The 16,533-nt window shown below is 52.1% G+C and overlaps 1 protein-coding gene across 7 annotated transcripts in view; it reads right to left on the bottom strand.

Annotated features, from left to right (window-relative positions):
- The window catches only part of NF2 (NF2, moesin-ezrin-radixin like (MERLIN) tumor suppressor), a 68,815-nt gene that overhangs the window by 13,196 nt on the left and 39,086 nt on the right, over window positions 1–16,533 (bottom strand). For 5 of the 7 annotated variants that reach the window (XM_055404456.2, XM_055404457.2, XM_088828312.1 and 2 more), the window contains 9 exons: window positions 16,272–16,347; window positions 13,329–13,463; window positions 9,318–9,392; window positions 8,043–8,156; window positions 5,431–5,553; window positions 4,556–4,773; window positions 3,901–4,006; window positions 3,292–3,419; window positions 1,056–1,221 (listed from right to left, as the gene is read on the bottom strand). In XM_055404456.2, the coding sequence (XP_055260431.1) occupies window positions 1,056–1,221; window positions 3,292–3,419; window positions 3,901–4,006; window positions 4,556–4,773; window positions 5,431–5,553; window positions 8,043–8,156; window positions 9,318–9,392; window positions 13,329–13,463; window positions 16,272–16,347 (1,141 nt within the window). Of the gene's footprint in view, window positions 1–1,045; window positions 1,222–3,291; window positions 3,420–3,900; window positions 4,007–4,555; window positions 4,774–5,430; window positions 5,554–8,042; window positions 8,157–9,317; window positions 9,393–13,328; window positions 13,464–16,271; window positions 16,348–16,533 lie in introns of all 7 variants that reach the window. The other 2 variants (XM_088828313.1, XM_088828314.1) reach the window with 2 other exon arrangements.

The following is a 16,533-nucleotide window of genomic DNA, read 5'->3' as shown; positions in this document are numbered from 1 at the left end:
GCGTTTCAGACGTGGGTCTAGGAGGGAAACCCGTGAACTTACAGAAGCTGGGGGAAAGAGGAACGTGAGTGGTGGAGAGATCTCTTCTTCCAGGTCACGCTATTAAAAGGAATTCTCCACTTGGTGCCAATGCTAACTGGAGGCCGAAGGGAGGATTCGGAACTCCCGATTGTCCCCCTCAGTGATGGCAGCTAGACACATCTCTTAGGGTTTTCAGATACAGCTTAAGCACTGAAAACAGTCCTCCAACTGGGAGGCTAATTTTAAAGATTCGGGTAAAGGGCACAAAATTAAACACATCTGTCACCATCTAAGCTCACTGAAGAGCCTTGTCGTACTGACCCCCATGTGACAGGTGTTCCTGGTTCTAGGGGAAAGTGTCAGGAGCTGATATCACCTGGCGGGAGAGGACCTTTCTGCTCTGCCCAGCAGAAGACAAGTATACTCTTGGGCTGACAGTATGGGACTTAACTTCCTCCCAAAGGCTGAAAGCTCAAAACATCCATGGAGAAAAAGACATGAAACTTGTTAGCAACATAAATGGGAAGTCTCATTTTTTAAAACATTAAGGTTCTTCTAGACATTTCCTTTCAAGTCTGGACGAAAGCTTAACATTCAGAATTTGGTTTTGAATCAAGAATGGAATTTTACAGTCCTATGCCGCTTAGACACACAAAAAGCTGAGAGGGAGAGGCCAGTCTCAACAGCCTCCCTTTCATTTTGCTTTCTCATTAAGTAAGGCAGCTCCCTGGGCAGAACTCCCCTTGGCTTGAAAGACAGAATTGCTTTACTGTTAAATGATGGATCAAAACCCATCCTGTAACCACGATTCATTTCATCAGAGCTCTTAACACAAGCTTCCCTTCCATCAAACCAATGGGTTCACAGTCATCGGCAGATTAACTTCCCTTCCTGGCTTGAGTCAAAATAAAATTCCCTCAACTAAGTACGTGTTAAAAAAAAAAAGACCAGTGTGAAGACTCGGCTGCCGAGGGAGCCAGATGCCGACGTCACGCCCCGCGAGCGGCCGTCCTAAGTGGCAGACACTCCGGTACCTTTTTGATGGTGTTGTGCTTGCTGCCACCGCCACCCCGGTCGGAGTTCTCGTTGTGCAGCATGTCCAAGGCTGTCTCCCGCTCTTTGAGTCTCAAGGCCTCAATCTCGGTCTTGAGCTCGTTGAGCTGCTCCTGCAGGTGCTTGCTCTTCTCCATGTACTCCACTCTGCCGGCGAGAGGACAAGCATGTCACGGGGCTGGCAAAGGGCAAGACCCGCTGTGGCTCAGAGGCCAAGACCCACGAGCGGTTCAGCCCAGGGACCCGGAGCCTGAGCTAGGGCGGGGTTCAGGTCTCTGCTCAGCCACTCACAGGCCGCGGGGACTTGGGCCGGTCCCTTAACTGCTCCACATCTATTTCCTCGTCCATGAAGTAGGGATGACGAACACAGAGCCCAGGTCAGGATTAAGCAGAAGGGAGGGGAGGAGAGCCTCAGTAAGCTGTCCTACTGGTAGTCATGACTAACAGAGAGCTTTTCAGTTCTATCCAAGAAACAACACGAGAAGCCTCCCAGAACCCAGAACAACGTCCTTGTCTCAAAACTGAAGTCGCACAGTCATGTCCGACTCTTTGTGACCCCATGGACTGTAACCTACCAGGTTCCTCTGTCCATGGGATTTCTCAGGCAAGAACACTGGAGTGGGTTGCCTTTTCCTTCTCCAGGGGATCTTCTGGGCCCAGGGATCCAACCTGGGTCTCCTGCATTGCAGGCAGACGCTTTACTGTCTGAGCCACCAGGGAAGCCACGCACTTCTTGGAGAAGTGACTCCATTCTGGTGGACCTCTCGGACAAGCCGTGGCCCCATCCCTACTTGCACTGGGACATCATCTCCTAACGATGACAGATGCTCATGCAGCCAACACCGGGAAGAGAAAGACACCCGCCACCATCTGCAGGCAGTCATGCTGTATCTGTGAGGGAAGCCACTCGGGGGGTGTCTGACCGCAGGGGCGCGGCCAGGCAGACCGGGCCCTCCCAGACTCAGGGGGACATTCTTCAGGGATTCCCAAGGCTGGTTATGGACTCTGCTCATGGGGACTGAGTAAGGAAACATAAACTGTAAAAGAGCATGGAACGGACAGGACGCAGCTCACCCCGATTGCGACCAGGTAACGCTGAACACGCCTAGGATGCGGGGAAGGGGGAGGGGAACTCACGCCACAGGCACCAGTCAGAGACGCTGGGGCCCTCTGTCCTCAGGACACACTGCCTGGCCTGGGGCTGCCTGTGCTGGGTACCGAGGCGAGGTACCTGAGGACACCAAGCAAGGTGCAGGTGCTTGCCCTACAGAGTCAGGTGGGCGAGGGGCTGAACCCCTGATTTGTCCCGCATCCACAATGCGGGGCTGGGTGAGTTCCTAGGCGCTCTAAGTCTGGGTTCCTGTTGATAACAGGAACACTAGGCCTGTCTCTGAAGTCAGTTGGTGGCAATGCAATGAAATGAGCACTAAAGAACTGTGTCACCAGGTGACCCATGCCAGGTAGCTACCGTGACAATCCCCTGGCCGGAGTGGCACGGCTGGCTGATTCACCTATGGCTCGGAGCAGGGGATCCTGGTTAGATGTCCTTTGTAGGGGGGGCTCCCTTCCATCTCAGGGCCACGGCCCCCGACCATAAAGTAAATGAGGAGGTCAGCTCAGGGCGGGCTGAGTTTGGCCGCCAGAGAACACAATTAGGAAACATGTTCCACCACCAGGTCAGAGCATGATCACCACTCGAACAGGGTCTGACTGGCTTGGAGACCCTCAACAACCAGTCCTAGACTGTGGGTGAGCTCTAAAGTCACTGTAAACTCCGGGTCACTCATCAGGTGTTATTTTTATCCTGGAAGACTGAATGCTGGTCTATCGCCCTTCATTTCCAATCAGGAAGCTCCTCTTCCAGTGGGCAACTGTGAAAGTGTTAGTCACTCAGTCGTGTCCGACTCTTTGCGACCCCACGGACTAGAGCCTGTCAGGCTCCTCTGTCCATGGGATTCTCCAGGCCAGAATACTGGAGTGGGTAGCCATGCCCTTCTCCAGGGGGTCTTCCCGACCCAGGGATCAAACCCAGGTCTCCTGCACTGCAGGTGGATTGTTTACCATCTGAGTCACCAGGGAAGCCCACAAAAATGGGAGCAGCCAGGAGAGACAGACAAGAGTGCTGCGAGTGTCCGGTGGGCAAGGACAGAGCAAACCTTCATGGGGTTAGGGACAGGCTGCCCACGTGGGGCCTCAGGGAGGCCAGGGACTCCGTACTTCTCTTTCTCTATCTCCATGGAAAGCCGCTTCATGTCGGTGTCCTTGAAGTCGAAAGACAGGCTGTCGCCGATGAGGTTGAAGCTTGCCATGTCGGGAGGCAGCGCTGCTGGGAGTGGGTTCATGGGCTGTGAAGGAGAAATCTGATCATTAGAAGGGTTGGTTCCCCAAAAACAGAGGGCACCGCCGTGTCACCCGCTGACCCTCCAGAGACCACAGAGGCCCTGGGCCCAGCGTGCCCACCCCTAAAGCAGATGGAGGCGAGGCAACGAAATTGGATGCCTTTCTCCTCCCAGATCAGAAGGTCACCTGAAACACGGCCCCAACAGACCTCTCCCACCCCCTGCCCTACAAGGCTGTAAACGGTATTGTTTACTACTCTTCTGGACCACTCTTTAGTACTTCCTGCTCTGTTCCTCTGCTTAAACCATGCTGCCTCCCTACACTCACTACACACCTCACTTTCAAGGCCCTAGAATGTTCTGCACTGCTCACTCTGCCGTGCATTTGCTTAACAGTTGCCCCGAGGGCCCCGCCAGGGAACCTGAGGGCTGGGAGGGCAGGGAACCTATGAGGCTAGAAGCAGGGTGGCTGGCACCCCAGGCTCACCGGGTACGTGGGCTTGGTGGTGATTTCCAGCAGCTTCTGCTTGGCTCTTCGCTCTGCCTCGCGGGCTTCCTGCAGGTCCTGCTTCAGCTGATCGGCCTCCTTGGCCCTGCAAGGAGAGGAGGGGCTATCAACTCTGCAGAAGACACAGGAGGAGCTGGAGGTACACGAAAGCAGAACCCCTCTAGGAAGTTCAGACTAGGAACGAGCCAGTGTTCATCTGACGGCTGCGGGACAAGGAAAACCCAGAGCCTCGAATCGTCTCTGCAAAGCACAGACCACAGTCCCATCCCTGGACCTGGCCATGAGCCGGGGTGGCCTGTCTAGCCCCGCTCCCCCTTGTAGGGCATGGTGAATATTGCTGTCTCCCCATGTGCCTCTCAAAAAAAAAAAAAGGGAAAAGAAGCATATTGTGTAAATGTAAGAAAAGTCTCATGTCTCCTCAGCTAAAAGCAGCCTGTGGACAAGCTTGGCGGTTTTCCTGCAAACACGACCATCCGAGGGACAGGGGCTCAGCGCAAAGGCATGGCAGGACTGAGGTCCATGGAACCAGAGAACTGCATTGCTGCACCCGCCTGGCTCCAGCCCCTCTGGCCTGTGTGGTAAGGGGCCTCTGGCCGGCCCGGGAGATGGACCGGCGGTGGGGGGACCTGCTCACCTCCTCTCCGACTCCTCGGCCATCTTCAGCGCCAGCACTTCGGCCTCCAGCACCTTCTGCTCCATCAGGCGCTTCTCCTCCTCCGTCCGGATGGCCGTGGCCTTGATGCGCTGCATCTCCTGCTCGGCCTCTGCCGCCTTCTGGGCCAGGAGCTTCGCCTCCTCCTCCGTGATCTGGGCCTTTTCGGCCAACAGGTCGGCTGTCTCCTCAGACCGCATCTGCAGAGAGGAGCGCAGTTCAGCGGGAATGGGGGCATCCCGTTCCTGTCCTCCCGCCAAGCTCAGGTCTCAGATGCCCAGGTCAGCAAGAACCAGTGTCTTGGACACCCTGGGGCCCTGCCAGTCCCCAAGCCACACCCTTCCACTGCTGAGAAGGCCCTTCAGGGGGTCCATCTGCAGGGGCCCATTTGAGCTGAGGCTACACTTTATGAGGGAGAAAACCAGCTTAACTCTGTCCTTCTTTCTCTTTAAATAAGTGGTTTGAAAGCGGGGCGACTGTGCCCTCATGGGACATATCACAATGTCTAGAAACAAATTTGACTGTCACAAATTAGGAATCCAGCAGGCAGAGGCCAGGGACGCGGCCAACCAGCCCTCAGCGGACAGGACGGCCCCCACCAGGGGACCACCTGGCCTGATGAGCGTGGGGCCGAGGCTGAGATGCCCCCGGGGAAAGGGGACCCACGGTGAGTGAAGTCTGCTTGCCCTGAGAGGCTGAGCTCAGCCTAAACCTGCTCCTGCAAACACAGGTGGAGAGAAAGAGAGTGATTTTTTTTTAAGACAAAATGTCAAAGCAAGTGTGGCTACTCCATGGTCTTCAGGGCCTCACCCCGAGCCCGAGGGAGGCTTCCCGGGACCCAGCCCCGCGGACATTACCAGGGCTTCGTTGGCCATCGTCGCCTCCTCCTTCATCTGCAGCAGCCGCCTCTCCAGCTCGTCCCGTGTGCGTTCAGCCTCCTCTCGCATCTGCTTCTCCCGAGCGAGGCGCTGCCGTTCCATCTGGGGGGGAGGCGCAGCCACTGGTCATGGGGGCCCGTGACCTGCGGATGCCCAGTGCCAGGGTCTCCCTCTGAGGACCCCGTTTCTTCCCTGCACTTTAGGGACCCAGTGTGACTTCCCTCGCCCACCACCCTCCATCCTTCTGAACCAGCTTGTTGAGTGTCAAGCCATGCTCCTTGAAAAATCATTGAGCGGTAAATGAACAAACAGGGAATGCTGAGTTAGCCTCCACCGGGATGGATGGGCGCCTTAGTGCATGGTGGGTGCGGAAGCAGCTATCTGGCCAACGCGGCCCTTGTGCAGGGAGACCCCAGTGGTCCTGCTCTGCGGCTCAAGGGATGCAAAGCAGACTCCTCCTCCCAAGGGGCAGCTGCAGAGACAGACTGTGTTCTCCCCCCACCCACGGACCCCTCCCACACCTCTAGTCTCATCAGCAACAGCTCCGCTCTCGCTCTGATCCTCGGAGATGAAGTCGTCCGTGTGATGCATCAAAAGCTCGCACACAGTACTTCACAGGGGAGGCAGCAGCAGCCGAGGTACAGACCCCACAGCCTCACATGGAGGCAACTCCCGAGCCAGCCCTGCGACAGGAAGGAGCCGGGAGGGGACAGGGCCCGCTCCTCGCAGCACCAGCGCTAAGCCACCACCACCACCTCCCTGGCCTTCTGGATCACTGAATTAATTGGGCCACATGCTGAGCTTAATAAGGGGAACAAGCAGAGGACAAGTGCTATTCTCTGTGATCTTAGGGCCCTAGCTGAGTTCAGAACGCAGGAGCCAGAAGTGACCACTGCACTATTTTCTTCCTTAAATAATTAAAGCACATCTAATGACTTATTTCTTCCTTTAACCTTTTCCCCAACTCAAGATTTCTAAGATTGCTGCTTTTTCTAAATACTAAGCAAAAAAAAAAAAAGGCATTGGGCATCGAAGCAATAATGCAAAGGCAAGCAATAAACTCCTGTCAATTCTTCTCCAATTTTCCTCTTCCAGGTCAATGAAAAGCTTGGCCAATTTGTTCTCGATTTCTACCATGTTAGAATTTCCATTACGTGGATGACTAGATCCCCATTATCATCTGCTTGAAAAATGCCTACAATCCCTTCTGCTCCCAGCACTGCACTTTCCCTGAGACCTCCACCCCAATCATAAGGAATGTCCCCATTTGCAAAGCGGTTTCAGCCACAAAGACCCGCAGGTACAGCGTGTCCTTTGATCTGAGATGCAGAAGACAGATCCTCAGCTCCACTTGACAGATAAGAAAACGGAGGCCTGGCAGGTTAAGTCATTCACTGGGGTCTCAGACTAAGTCCCACATTTGGCACCAAGGTCAATGTCTGTCCTGCTGGGCCATGGAGCCCCTGACCTGCCAGATGTCAGGAATGTGCGTCTGCGGTCCTCCCGGCAGCGTGGGTCAGGGGTGTGTTCACGTTACTCTCTGCACAGCCTGGAGGCTTACACACTTCCTTGCCCTGTTCAGATCTCTCGCTTCTAAGCTCTGCTCTGCTGATAAGGAGGGCAGAGGGGGCTCATTTTGAAGTTGCCTCTATGACCCTGCGCTGGCCCACGAGCATTTCTTGTCCAACAAAACCCATTCCACCACCCTCCCCGACCCCACCTCGCACACACAGCATCCCAGTGAGTATGTCTGTGGCCTGACATCTCAAGAGAGCAAAGAGATGGAGAGCCGAGAGCACAATGGATCCAACTGGGTGTTTTGTCCTAAATCCCAGGGCTGGGAGCAGCCTCTTCGGAGGATCCGAAGTATAGAGCCGCACACAGACTAATTGTCACCCCTCCGAGCCTGCAAGTCCGAGGGCAGCTGACTGCAGCTGCTGCTCCTCCGTCTGGAAGTTCATCCACAACCACGGCTGACATTTGCAGCAGCGAGGCTCACATAAGCCGTGTGGGTTTCGGTGAGTCGGAAAGGTCTATGAGCAGAAAACAATGATGTGGATGGTCCGGGCTGATGATAACGGAGGCTCCCGGCGCCTCCCACTGCGGCCGCTGAACCGCCCGGCCTGACCTGCAGCGGGGAAGTGCGGCTGGGGTCTAATTAGCATTCCATCAGTGGGATGCTACGTGCGCCCTGTATTCCATCACCAGCTAACTACAAAAGAAAAAGGCTGGGCACGGGAGATGGGCAGGCAGAAAGAATGGAAGCTTAGCTGCACGGACCAGAGATGGATGGATGGATGGGTAGATGGATGGATGGATACGTGTGGGCTTGGCTATCTCTGTCTGAACTGGACTGACCACGCTTCACTTACTTCACTGGAAAAATAACCAGGGACGTGTCTTTGAGATACCCTGTTACAGTTTATTCCTCATTTCCAGAGCTGACGTCCCACCATCATTTATTCATCGGCCAGAGAGATCCAACAGGGATAAAATAAGAGTAGGCGTTTTCATGATCAGAGGACGGCCACCCCTTACCTCCCGGTCGAGGCCACCACTGGGCGACAGCGGCAGCTCCAACACCCGCTCACCTGCTTTCTGGCCTTCTCCTCCCTGGCCTGGGCTTTCATCTGCTGGACTTCCAAAGAATCGGCCTTCCTTCTTCTCATAAATAGGTCGTGATTCCCAATACACAGCTGGAGAATCTGCGGCCAGGAAAGCAGGGGACATGTGAACACCTGTGGACACGTTGTGCATGCAGGGCTACACAAAGACGTGCTCTGAACTCCCGGGAAGCGACTGCCCATGCACACCAGCGGGCAGACACAAGACGCAGAAGGCACTTGACTGTCCACTAACAGGAGCGTGGAAGGAGAAAGATACATGTTTCATACAGCGCACAATGGAATGCCGTACAGCAGCGAAGCGTGTGTGTGCTCAGTCACTCAGGACCACGTTTTTAAGCATCAACATGGATAAATCTCAAAAAAAAAAGGTAAAAAAGGCAAGTGACAGAGGAATACAGTTGATAGCACATATACACATTTCAAGAACATAGAAAATTTGCTAGTATCCTTGTTTTGCTGTATGTGAAATAAAAGTTCGTGGATATCAGGGGGGGATACTTAGCACACAGCTGAGGACACTGGTCATCCTTGGGAAGCAGGGGGCTGGCAGGGTGCCAGTGTGGGAGGGGGTTCCCACAGTGATGGGAGTGTGCTATTTCTTTTCTCTTTTTTGTTCTGCCAGTCTGCATGGTAGGTGGAACTTCTCCAACCAGAGACTGAACCCATGTCTCCTGCAGTGAAAGCACAGAGTCTCAATCAACCACTGGACCACCAGGGAAATCTGGGAGTGTGGTATTTCTTAAAGCTGGGTGGTGGCTAAGTAGTTGTTTATTCCTGTCATTCGTTATACGTCATAGATACATTATACTTATCCTTTCTTATGTATGAAGTACTTAATGTAGATTTGACTCATTGTTGGTGGTGGTTTAGCGGTAAGTCATGTTCAACTCGGGACCCCATGGACTATAGCCCATCCGGTTCCTCTGTGGGATTTTCCAGGCAAGGATACTCGGGTGGGTTGCCATTTCCTTCTCCACGGGATCTTTCCAACCCACGGATAGAATCCAAGTCTCCTGCATTACAGGCAGATTCTTTACCAACTGAGCCACCAGGGAAGCCCATAGTGTGACTCTTCCGGTGAAGCTAAAGAGAAGTCTTTCAAGGCTAATCAGGAAAGCACATACCAAGTGTGTTATCATTTTACACCTCACAACATGTCGCTCTGATACTGGTTCCAAAAAGGCTTTCAGTTTCACAGAAAAACTACAATCCGTAATAAAAACCAGGATCTTAACTTACCAGCTTATTGACACGAAGCTTTGAGGAGTTAAATTTGAAGACATCGATTTTCTTATCCAAAGGCTTAATGGTAAACTGAAAGGAAAAAGCAGAAAGCAGCTTCAGTTTCCGACAGCCTAGAGCGCTACCACCAACTGGGGAATTCCACAATGGTGGCGACCCCCTGGCAAAGATCCTTGTCCCAGGAGGCTTGGGATCCTGGAAGCTGGGTTCTTAGCACCATCGTGGGCTTGGAAACCTGAAGTTAAACCCTAGGTGGGCCTGACCTTGAGGCCAATGCTGGACAGGCCACCTCGGAGTCCAAGGCAGCCTTCTGGACGCTCTCAACCTGGCTGGAACTAAACCAACCACCGTCAATGGCTTGGCAGGTCACATCAATCATCACTGCCTCGCTGGGTGGCACAGATCTCAAATCCTCAGAGTAGGAGGGACATGAGCTGGTCTTAGACAAATAACATGACAGAAAAGCTAAAAGGTAGGAGGGAAGGGCATTCTGGACAGGGCGAGCAATAGAAATAAAGCAGAGATGGGGAAATGAGCACTGCGTGGGTATGTGTGTGCATGTGTGTGTGTGTGTGTGCGCGTGTGAGAGAGAGAAAGGCACAGGATTAGCTCTTTGATGCCTAAGAGAAAACCACGGGAGGGGCTTTCCTGGTGGCTCAGTGCTAGAGAATCTGCCTGCCAATGCAGGAGACACAGGTTCGAGCCCTGATCTGGAAAGATCGCACATTCCTTGAAGCAACGAAATCCACGCGTCACAACCATTGAGCCTGTGTTCTACAGCCTGGGAGCCATAAGTACTGAGCCCACATGGCACAACTACTGAAGCTGGCATGCCCTAAAGACTGTGCTCCCCAACAAGAAAAAATTGTCGCTGCAATGAGAAGCCTGTGCACCTCAACTAGACAGCAGCACCTGCTCCCAGAAACTATAGAGAAAAGCCTGTGCCGCGATGACGACCCAGCACAGCCGAACAGATAAATCAATAGCTATAGGCATATACATATAAGAGAAAACCAGGGGCCTAAACTGGGAGGAAGGCAGGAGTTGGGGGTGGTGAGGCGGGCTGGGGATGGAAATCAGCAAGGCTTAGATCCGATGTGACAGCAGTTGGGGAGTCACCCCAGATTTCCCAACATGGGGATGGCTTGATGATGCTGTTGAGAGAAGGAACGCAGTCACGAGCGATGAAGAATGGACTGGAGTAGAGAAGGAAGATATAACCGTCAAAATCAAAGGGGAGAGGAAGGTGAATAAGGATGGGGGTGGGGGAGAAATCAGGAGGAGAAACTAGGGCTAGACTGGGGGCCGGGCCGCATAAAAAGAAAACACCCCGCTGGTGCTCTCAGCTCTTCCTGATGAGATCAGAGAGAGCCCAGATTCCAAAGCTGCACTTGGGATGCGAACAGCCCACTCCCACCAAAGGCTTGCTAAGCAAGCAAAGGCATTTGGGAAGCTCTATCCTTAGACATTTCCTTCCCACGCTACAGTGTCCAACAAGGAGGGAGCACACGGATGACAGGAACGATCCTTTGTGTGGCTCTTGGTCAGGTGAGCTGAGAAGCAGTGCTGCTCCTGTGCAGGCTGCTATTTATGAATTTCGAGAGCTTATTTTTGGCCTGGCTGCCAAACCCCAGGGCCGCCAGTGGGAGAACTCAAGGAGCGGGGAATCCACAGGCTCTGTGCCACACTGGGGCACACATGCAGCATCCATGGGTCACCTGGAATAAACCAGGACTTGTGTTGTCACAGCACGGGGCAGAATGTCCCAGGCTCCTTCCCATCATGTCCCACCCGCGCTGCAAGAGTTACTGATGTGGTGGCAGGCGACGGCGCCCGGCCCCGAGAGAGGGAACATTAGAGCTTCGGGTCGGGCTGTACGAGGGGAGCCTTCGCTGCCTGGCTTCTGTGAAGGACGAGCATCTCGGGACCTTTTAGCACGCCAAGTGTGCGGATGTGCCATAAACAGACTTTTATGAAATTAGAGATGAAAGACTACCGCCGTACCCTACTGCTCTTCAAGTCACGTGGAACTTTCCATTTCAGGGCCTTAAAAAAAAAGAAATACCTTAAATGCTCATCTCCTGGGCTACTGCAAAAAATCTGAAAGCCAGAATGTTTTGAGTTAAGAGGCTCAATCTGTCTCGTCAAGCGTGGCCGAGGGGAGCTCAGCCACGTATTGGCAGCCGGGGGCCAGTGTTCCTCCCCTCAGAGCTGCTACACAAGGGAAGGGCAAAAACAGGAAACCGGCTTGGAGGCGGGGGCCCTGCAGGCGACCACGTGAGCCGGCTCTTACTCGCTCCCTCCGCGCTCGGGCCTGGCTGTGCGGGCACCAGCCCGTCGTGGGGAACTGCCCGGGCCTGCGTTCCTGGGCCCCGTGTCCTGAGTCTCGGAATCGTCTCTGTGTCTCCCCGGGAACCGCAGGGGATGTGGCTTCTGCTGGTGTCCTCCCTGCCAGACACAGCTTCCCCTGCTCCCTCTGGGTCCCGCTTCCCGAGGGGGCGCGGAGCAGCCTGAGCAGAGCCCCTCCTCCCGCGGCGGTGTTCCTGTGAGGGCTGAATCAGAGCCGGGAGAAGCTGCTGGCTGGCGGAGAAGCGCCCGACCGTCACCCTCTTTGTCACCGGCCCTTCACGCTGCAGTTATGTGTCATGGCAGCTGAGTCACCGCTTGACTAGAACTTCCTTGAGGGCTGAAACTGCATTTGCTCCATCTTTGTTTTCCTCAGGAAGCCTTACACCAAGCAGACGCTCGAAAATTCCTTGAAAATTAACCAGGGAAGGGGACTTCCCTGGTGGCCCAGTGGTTAAGAACCCACCTGCCAAGGCAGGGACACGAGTTTGATCCCTGGTCCAGGAACTAAAATTCCTCGTGTCTTGGGGCAATTAAGCCGGAGCGCTACTGAGCCCGTGCTCTAGAGCCTGGGAGTCGCAACTACTGAGGCCCGAGTGCCCTAAAGCTTGTGCTCCCCAACAAGACAAGCCACTGCAATGAGAAGCCCTCGCACCGCTGCTAGAGAAAGCCCACACACTGCAACGAAGACCCAGCACAAACAAAAATAAATCAATTAGTTAAATAAAACGATTTTTAAAACGTAACCACGAACGAGTGAACACAGGATTGCAGCATCTGGGGAAAGTCACCGTCCCGTGTCAGCTCAGTCACTTACCGTTTGCAACCCCACGGGCTCCTTACTGCTATGTAGGACCATCCTATACAGTAAGACTCGCATTCTATGTTAGGGTGCTCATCCAAGTTATCTGAAGCTCCTTATTCTTGAATTCTTATAAGCAAGTTATTCTGATATCCTTGTTTATATCATTGCTGGTATGTATATGTTATTTGTATAGTATATATAATACACACAATTCATGTATGTATCATGGAGATTTGAGTGAGTGAGAACAATCTCTCAGTCGTGTCTGACTCTTTGTGAGGCTGTGGACTATATAATCCATGGAATTCTCCAGGCCAGAATACTGGAGTGGGTAGCCTTTCCCTTTTCCAGGAGATCTTCCCAACCCAGGGGTCAAACCCAGGTCTCCTGCATTGTAGGTGGATTCTTTACCAGCTGAGCCACAAGGGAAGCCCTATGAAGATTTATGTATATATAAATATCTGCATCACATTGAATCAAGCTCTGGACACAGAGAGAGTTTAATAAACACCACACTTAAGAGACAAAAGAGAATTCTCACCAGAAATAGAAAGCCAAGGAATAAGAAAGGGTTACTTTCTGGTTTGTTTACAGTTCTCCGGGGCTTAGTCCTGACAAGTTGATCTTCCCAGTCTCTTGTTAGTCAGCAGGGAGGGTTTTGTGATACTATTTGAAAACAGGATGCCAATACTGTTCTGTAAATGCTATAAAAATCAACAAGCAAAAACCCAAAGCCTGGGAATTAAAGGATCTTGCTGCTAACAAGGAGCAGTCTGGCCTGGGCTGCTCTGGAAGGAGGAGAGACAGAGAAGGTTCCGCTGGGCTGCTGGGGTGTCTGCTGTGCAGACTCGACCTACCTCCTTGTCGCTATAGGAGATGTTCCGGATTTCATTCCACGGGAAGGAGATCTTGGGGGTCAGCCTGTTCTCAGGGTCATAAATGTGAAGCCCCAAAGCATCCACTCCAAGCAGCAGCTCTGTGCCCTTTTTATTCTGTAGATTCGACAGAGAACAGCCACTGTCAGCTCCAGCTGAGGCTCGAGGTCTTGCTCAGCTTAGACCATCACGTGTGACACGTTCCAACAGCTCCTGACAGAAGTCACCACTGTCCTCAAACCTGGGGGGGCCTCCAGCCTCCTGCACTGGGGCAGGGGGAGGCAGAATGAGACGATTCTTACGACTGGTGTGTCCCACGGAGGGGTCACTGGGGGCGCCCTCAGGTACCTTGCAACTTTGCCAGCAAGAGACAAAGTGCGAGTGTGTGTGCTCAGTCCTAAGTTGAGTCCAGCTCTTTGCAACCCCATGGGTAGTAGCCCGCCAGGCTCCTTTGTCCATGGTATTTTTCAGGCAAGAATACTCGAGTGGGTTGCCATCTCCTTCTCCAGGGGATCTTTCAACCCAGGGATCAAATCCACGACTCCTGCATTGGCAGGCAATTCTATATCCCTGAGCCACCTGGGAAGTGTCAGCAGCTGAAACGGCGGTAATGAAAGTGTCGTTACTGCTAATTACATAGCCGGCTTATCACAGATGCAGAAGAAAAACCTGTAGGGTTAAACACCCCTCATGTTAAAAGAAGAGGTGGTTGTACGACCAGAAAGGAAATTCTAAGAGCTGTGATCAGGTGGCCTTATTTTACTTTAAAATGCAGTTTCCATGTGATAAAGCAAGTGTCCTATAGTACGCTGTTAACTGTGGGTGTGCATAGGTCCTCACTCAAAAGTCTTCCAACTTCCCTATATGTTGTAAACTTTTTATTGTAAGATATTAGGGAGAAAAAAATATCAGAATGAATTGAAAGTAAATTACACTCCAATAAAGCTGCTTAAAAATTTAATTGTCAGGTTGCATGCAGGCTATGCCTCTAATGGGAGTCCAGCCAGCAACCAACACATCGGAGGGCGATGCCCTGGGCTCTCACGTTGCAGACCAGTGCGCACCTCCTCGGGTGCGGGCGCGGGCCCCTGCCCTGTGCAGTCTGGCCCTCGAACAGCGGTGGTGGCGAGCTCCCTGCGTCTGACTCCCTTGCTAAAAACAAGGAAAAGGAACCAAGACTCCAGGGCAGGAAATCAGGTCGGCAGTCGAAGGACGTGCCCCGACTGTGAGAAGTACCAAGCCAACAGCAGGTGGAGGAGAAAATCTTTTGACTCCATCTAACACCCTGGAGTCAGGTGCGATCACCAAAGCGTGAGAGCGAGCCGTGAGCTCGTCTGCAGAGCTCTTAAAACCACTGCACTAACACAAGTGAGGCTTTGTGCTTTCAAAATCTACATTTTGGAAAACAAGATATTTCATCATGTTTCTAACTTAAATTTTTAAAGGAAAAAAAAAATGGATCCCACCCTTTTGTCTCCTATCATGATGATTCCAAGACTTCTAGAGAATAAACAGAGAGAGGCGAGGACTGAAGAAGCCCCTTTTAAACTGTTTCAAGCACACAGCTTCCTTAGATGATGGAGAAATTTCAGGAATGTTAACGCTAAGACACTGAAATATTCCTTACCCTCATCTGTCATGCAACATGAGACATATATGCACAGAATAGTATAATGTAGTCTGACTGCCGTAGAATTACTGCCCCCAAAGAAACTGTTTTTTGGTTTTTTTTAAGAATTATAAAGATCTAGTTTTCTACAATGTAGGTGGTGGGGCAAGAGAAATTGTGTGGACAAAACCACAGAAATGTGTCAAATGAGTCTGCCCTTAAAGAAGCCAAATGATTAGCAAATACAAATTGATAACATTTTACAAAACCTTCAGCATTATCATGGAAAACCTTTCAGGCATTTGTACACTGTACAAAATGACATGATTTGTCAGTGTGCCTTATTTTATGCAAAAAATCCATTAAAGATATGTATTTAGAAAACAAAGTAGAAAGCTATCCCGAAGGTATTTTAAATGTGTTTCAATTTACCTAAATGTAATACAAAATTTTGGAGAAGGAAATGGCAACACACTCCAGTATTCTTGCCTGGGAAATTCTATGCAAGAGGAACCTGGCAGGCTATAGTCCATGGGGTCTCAAAGAGGAGGACATGACTTAGTGATTAAACAACAACAAATACAAAATTTATGGACACTCCAAAAAGGAAAGCAAGCCTTAACTATAATGACTAAGATGGCCCAGTGTGGATGGTTGTTTTTTTTTTTAACTGTCTGCTCATCTACACTTTGGAACCCAGCTATGAAATAGGTCAGCAAATCGCATGAATTCTTTGGAAGGCACTGCATCCAGCAACAGAACCTTGGGAGAAAGAGGCTCAGGGTGTTAAAAAAAAATTTTAAAAAGATGCTTTGAGGGCTGGATGGGGGTGCTGAAAACAAACGCTTCTCCAGTGTACAAGCCATGGGTTCCCAGAGGACAGCGGAGTATTAATGGTCTGAGTAGAAAACCAATTAGCCTGCCAGGGAGAGTTCCCACCCAAACAAATCAGTAATCTGTAAAAGCAGCTTTACTCTCCTCGTGTCCTGAGGGGAGAAAGTATTTACAGGTGTTCCCTGTGGGCCCGGATCTCACAGAGCCAGAAATAATCGAATGTTCCACCAGAGCATTCAGACGGGGTTCTGCCAAGGCAGGACGGGGCCCCCCGAGGCTCCACCGACACTTCATTACCTAGCATCTAATTGAAGGCCTAGAATAGAAACTGAGGCCCTCGGACCCTCTCCCCTGCCTCTTTCCTTGTTGGCCACTGAACCGGCGAAGTGTCCGCCACCCTGGGACCAGGAAGGACCCATTTTAGCAGTCTGCCCCTGATTCTGCCATCTGTGCCCCAGGAACTCGCAGGGGCTTCCACACACCCGGATTGTGAAGTAGTTCACACCGTACATCTCCAGGTCCTGAGCTATCTTTAAATACTCCATCTCCGCTTCGTCCCTGCGAAGAGAAGGAAAGACTCCGTCACTGGAGGGTGGCGGGCACCAAGCTGAGCCTTGAACCTAAATGAAGATGTGAGCCTGGCAGCTCCCAGTCCAGCTCTGCCCAACCCTGAGTCTATCAACCACACTGAGAACTTCCCATCCCTGTGAAAACAAGAGAACAGATTCATTAGCGTGTCTCTTG

This window comes from Moschus berezovskii, chromosome 19 (genome assembly GCF_049115385.1).
Source record: "Moschus berezovskii isolate FMDL1 chromosome 19, NW_MosBer_1.0, whole genome shotgun sequence".
NCBI classification, from domain to species: domain Eukaryota; kingdom Metazoa; phylum Chordata; class Mammalia; order Artiodactyla; family Moschidae; genus Moschus; species Moschus berezovskii.
This window is presented reverse-complemented; position numbering and strand designations above follow the sequence as displayed.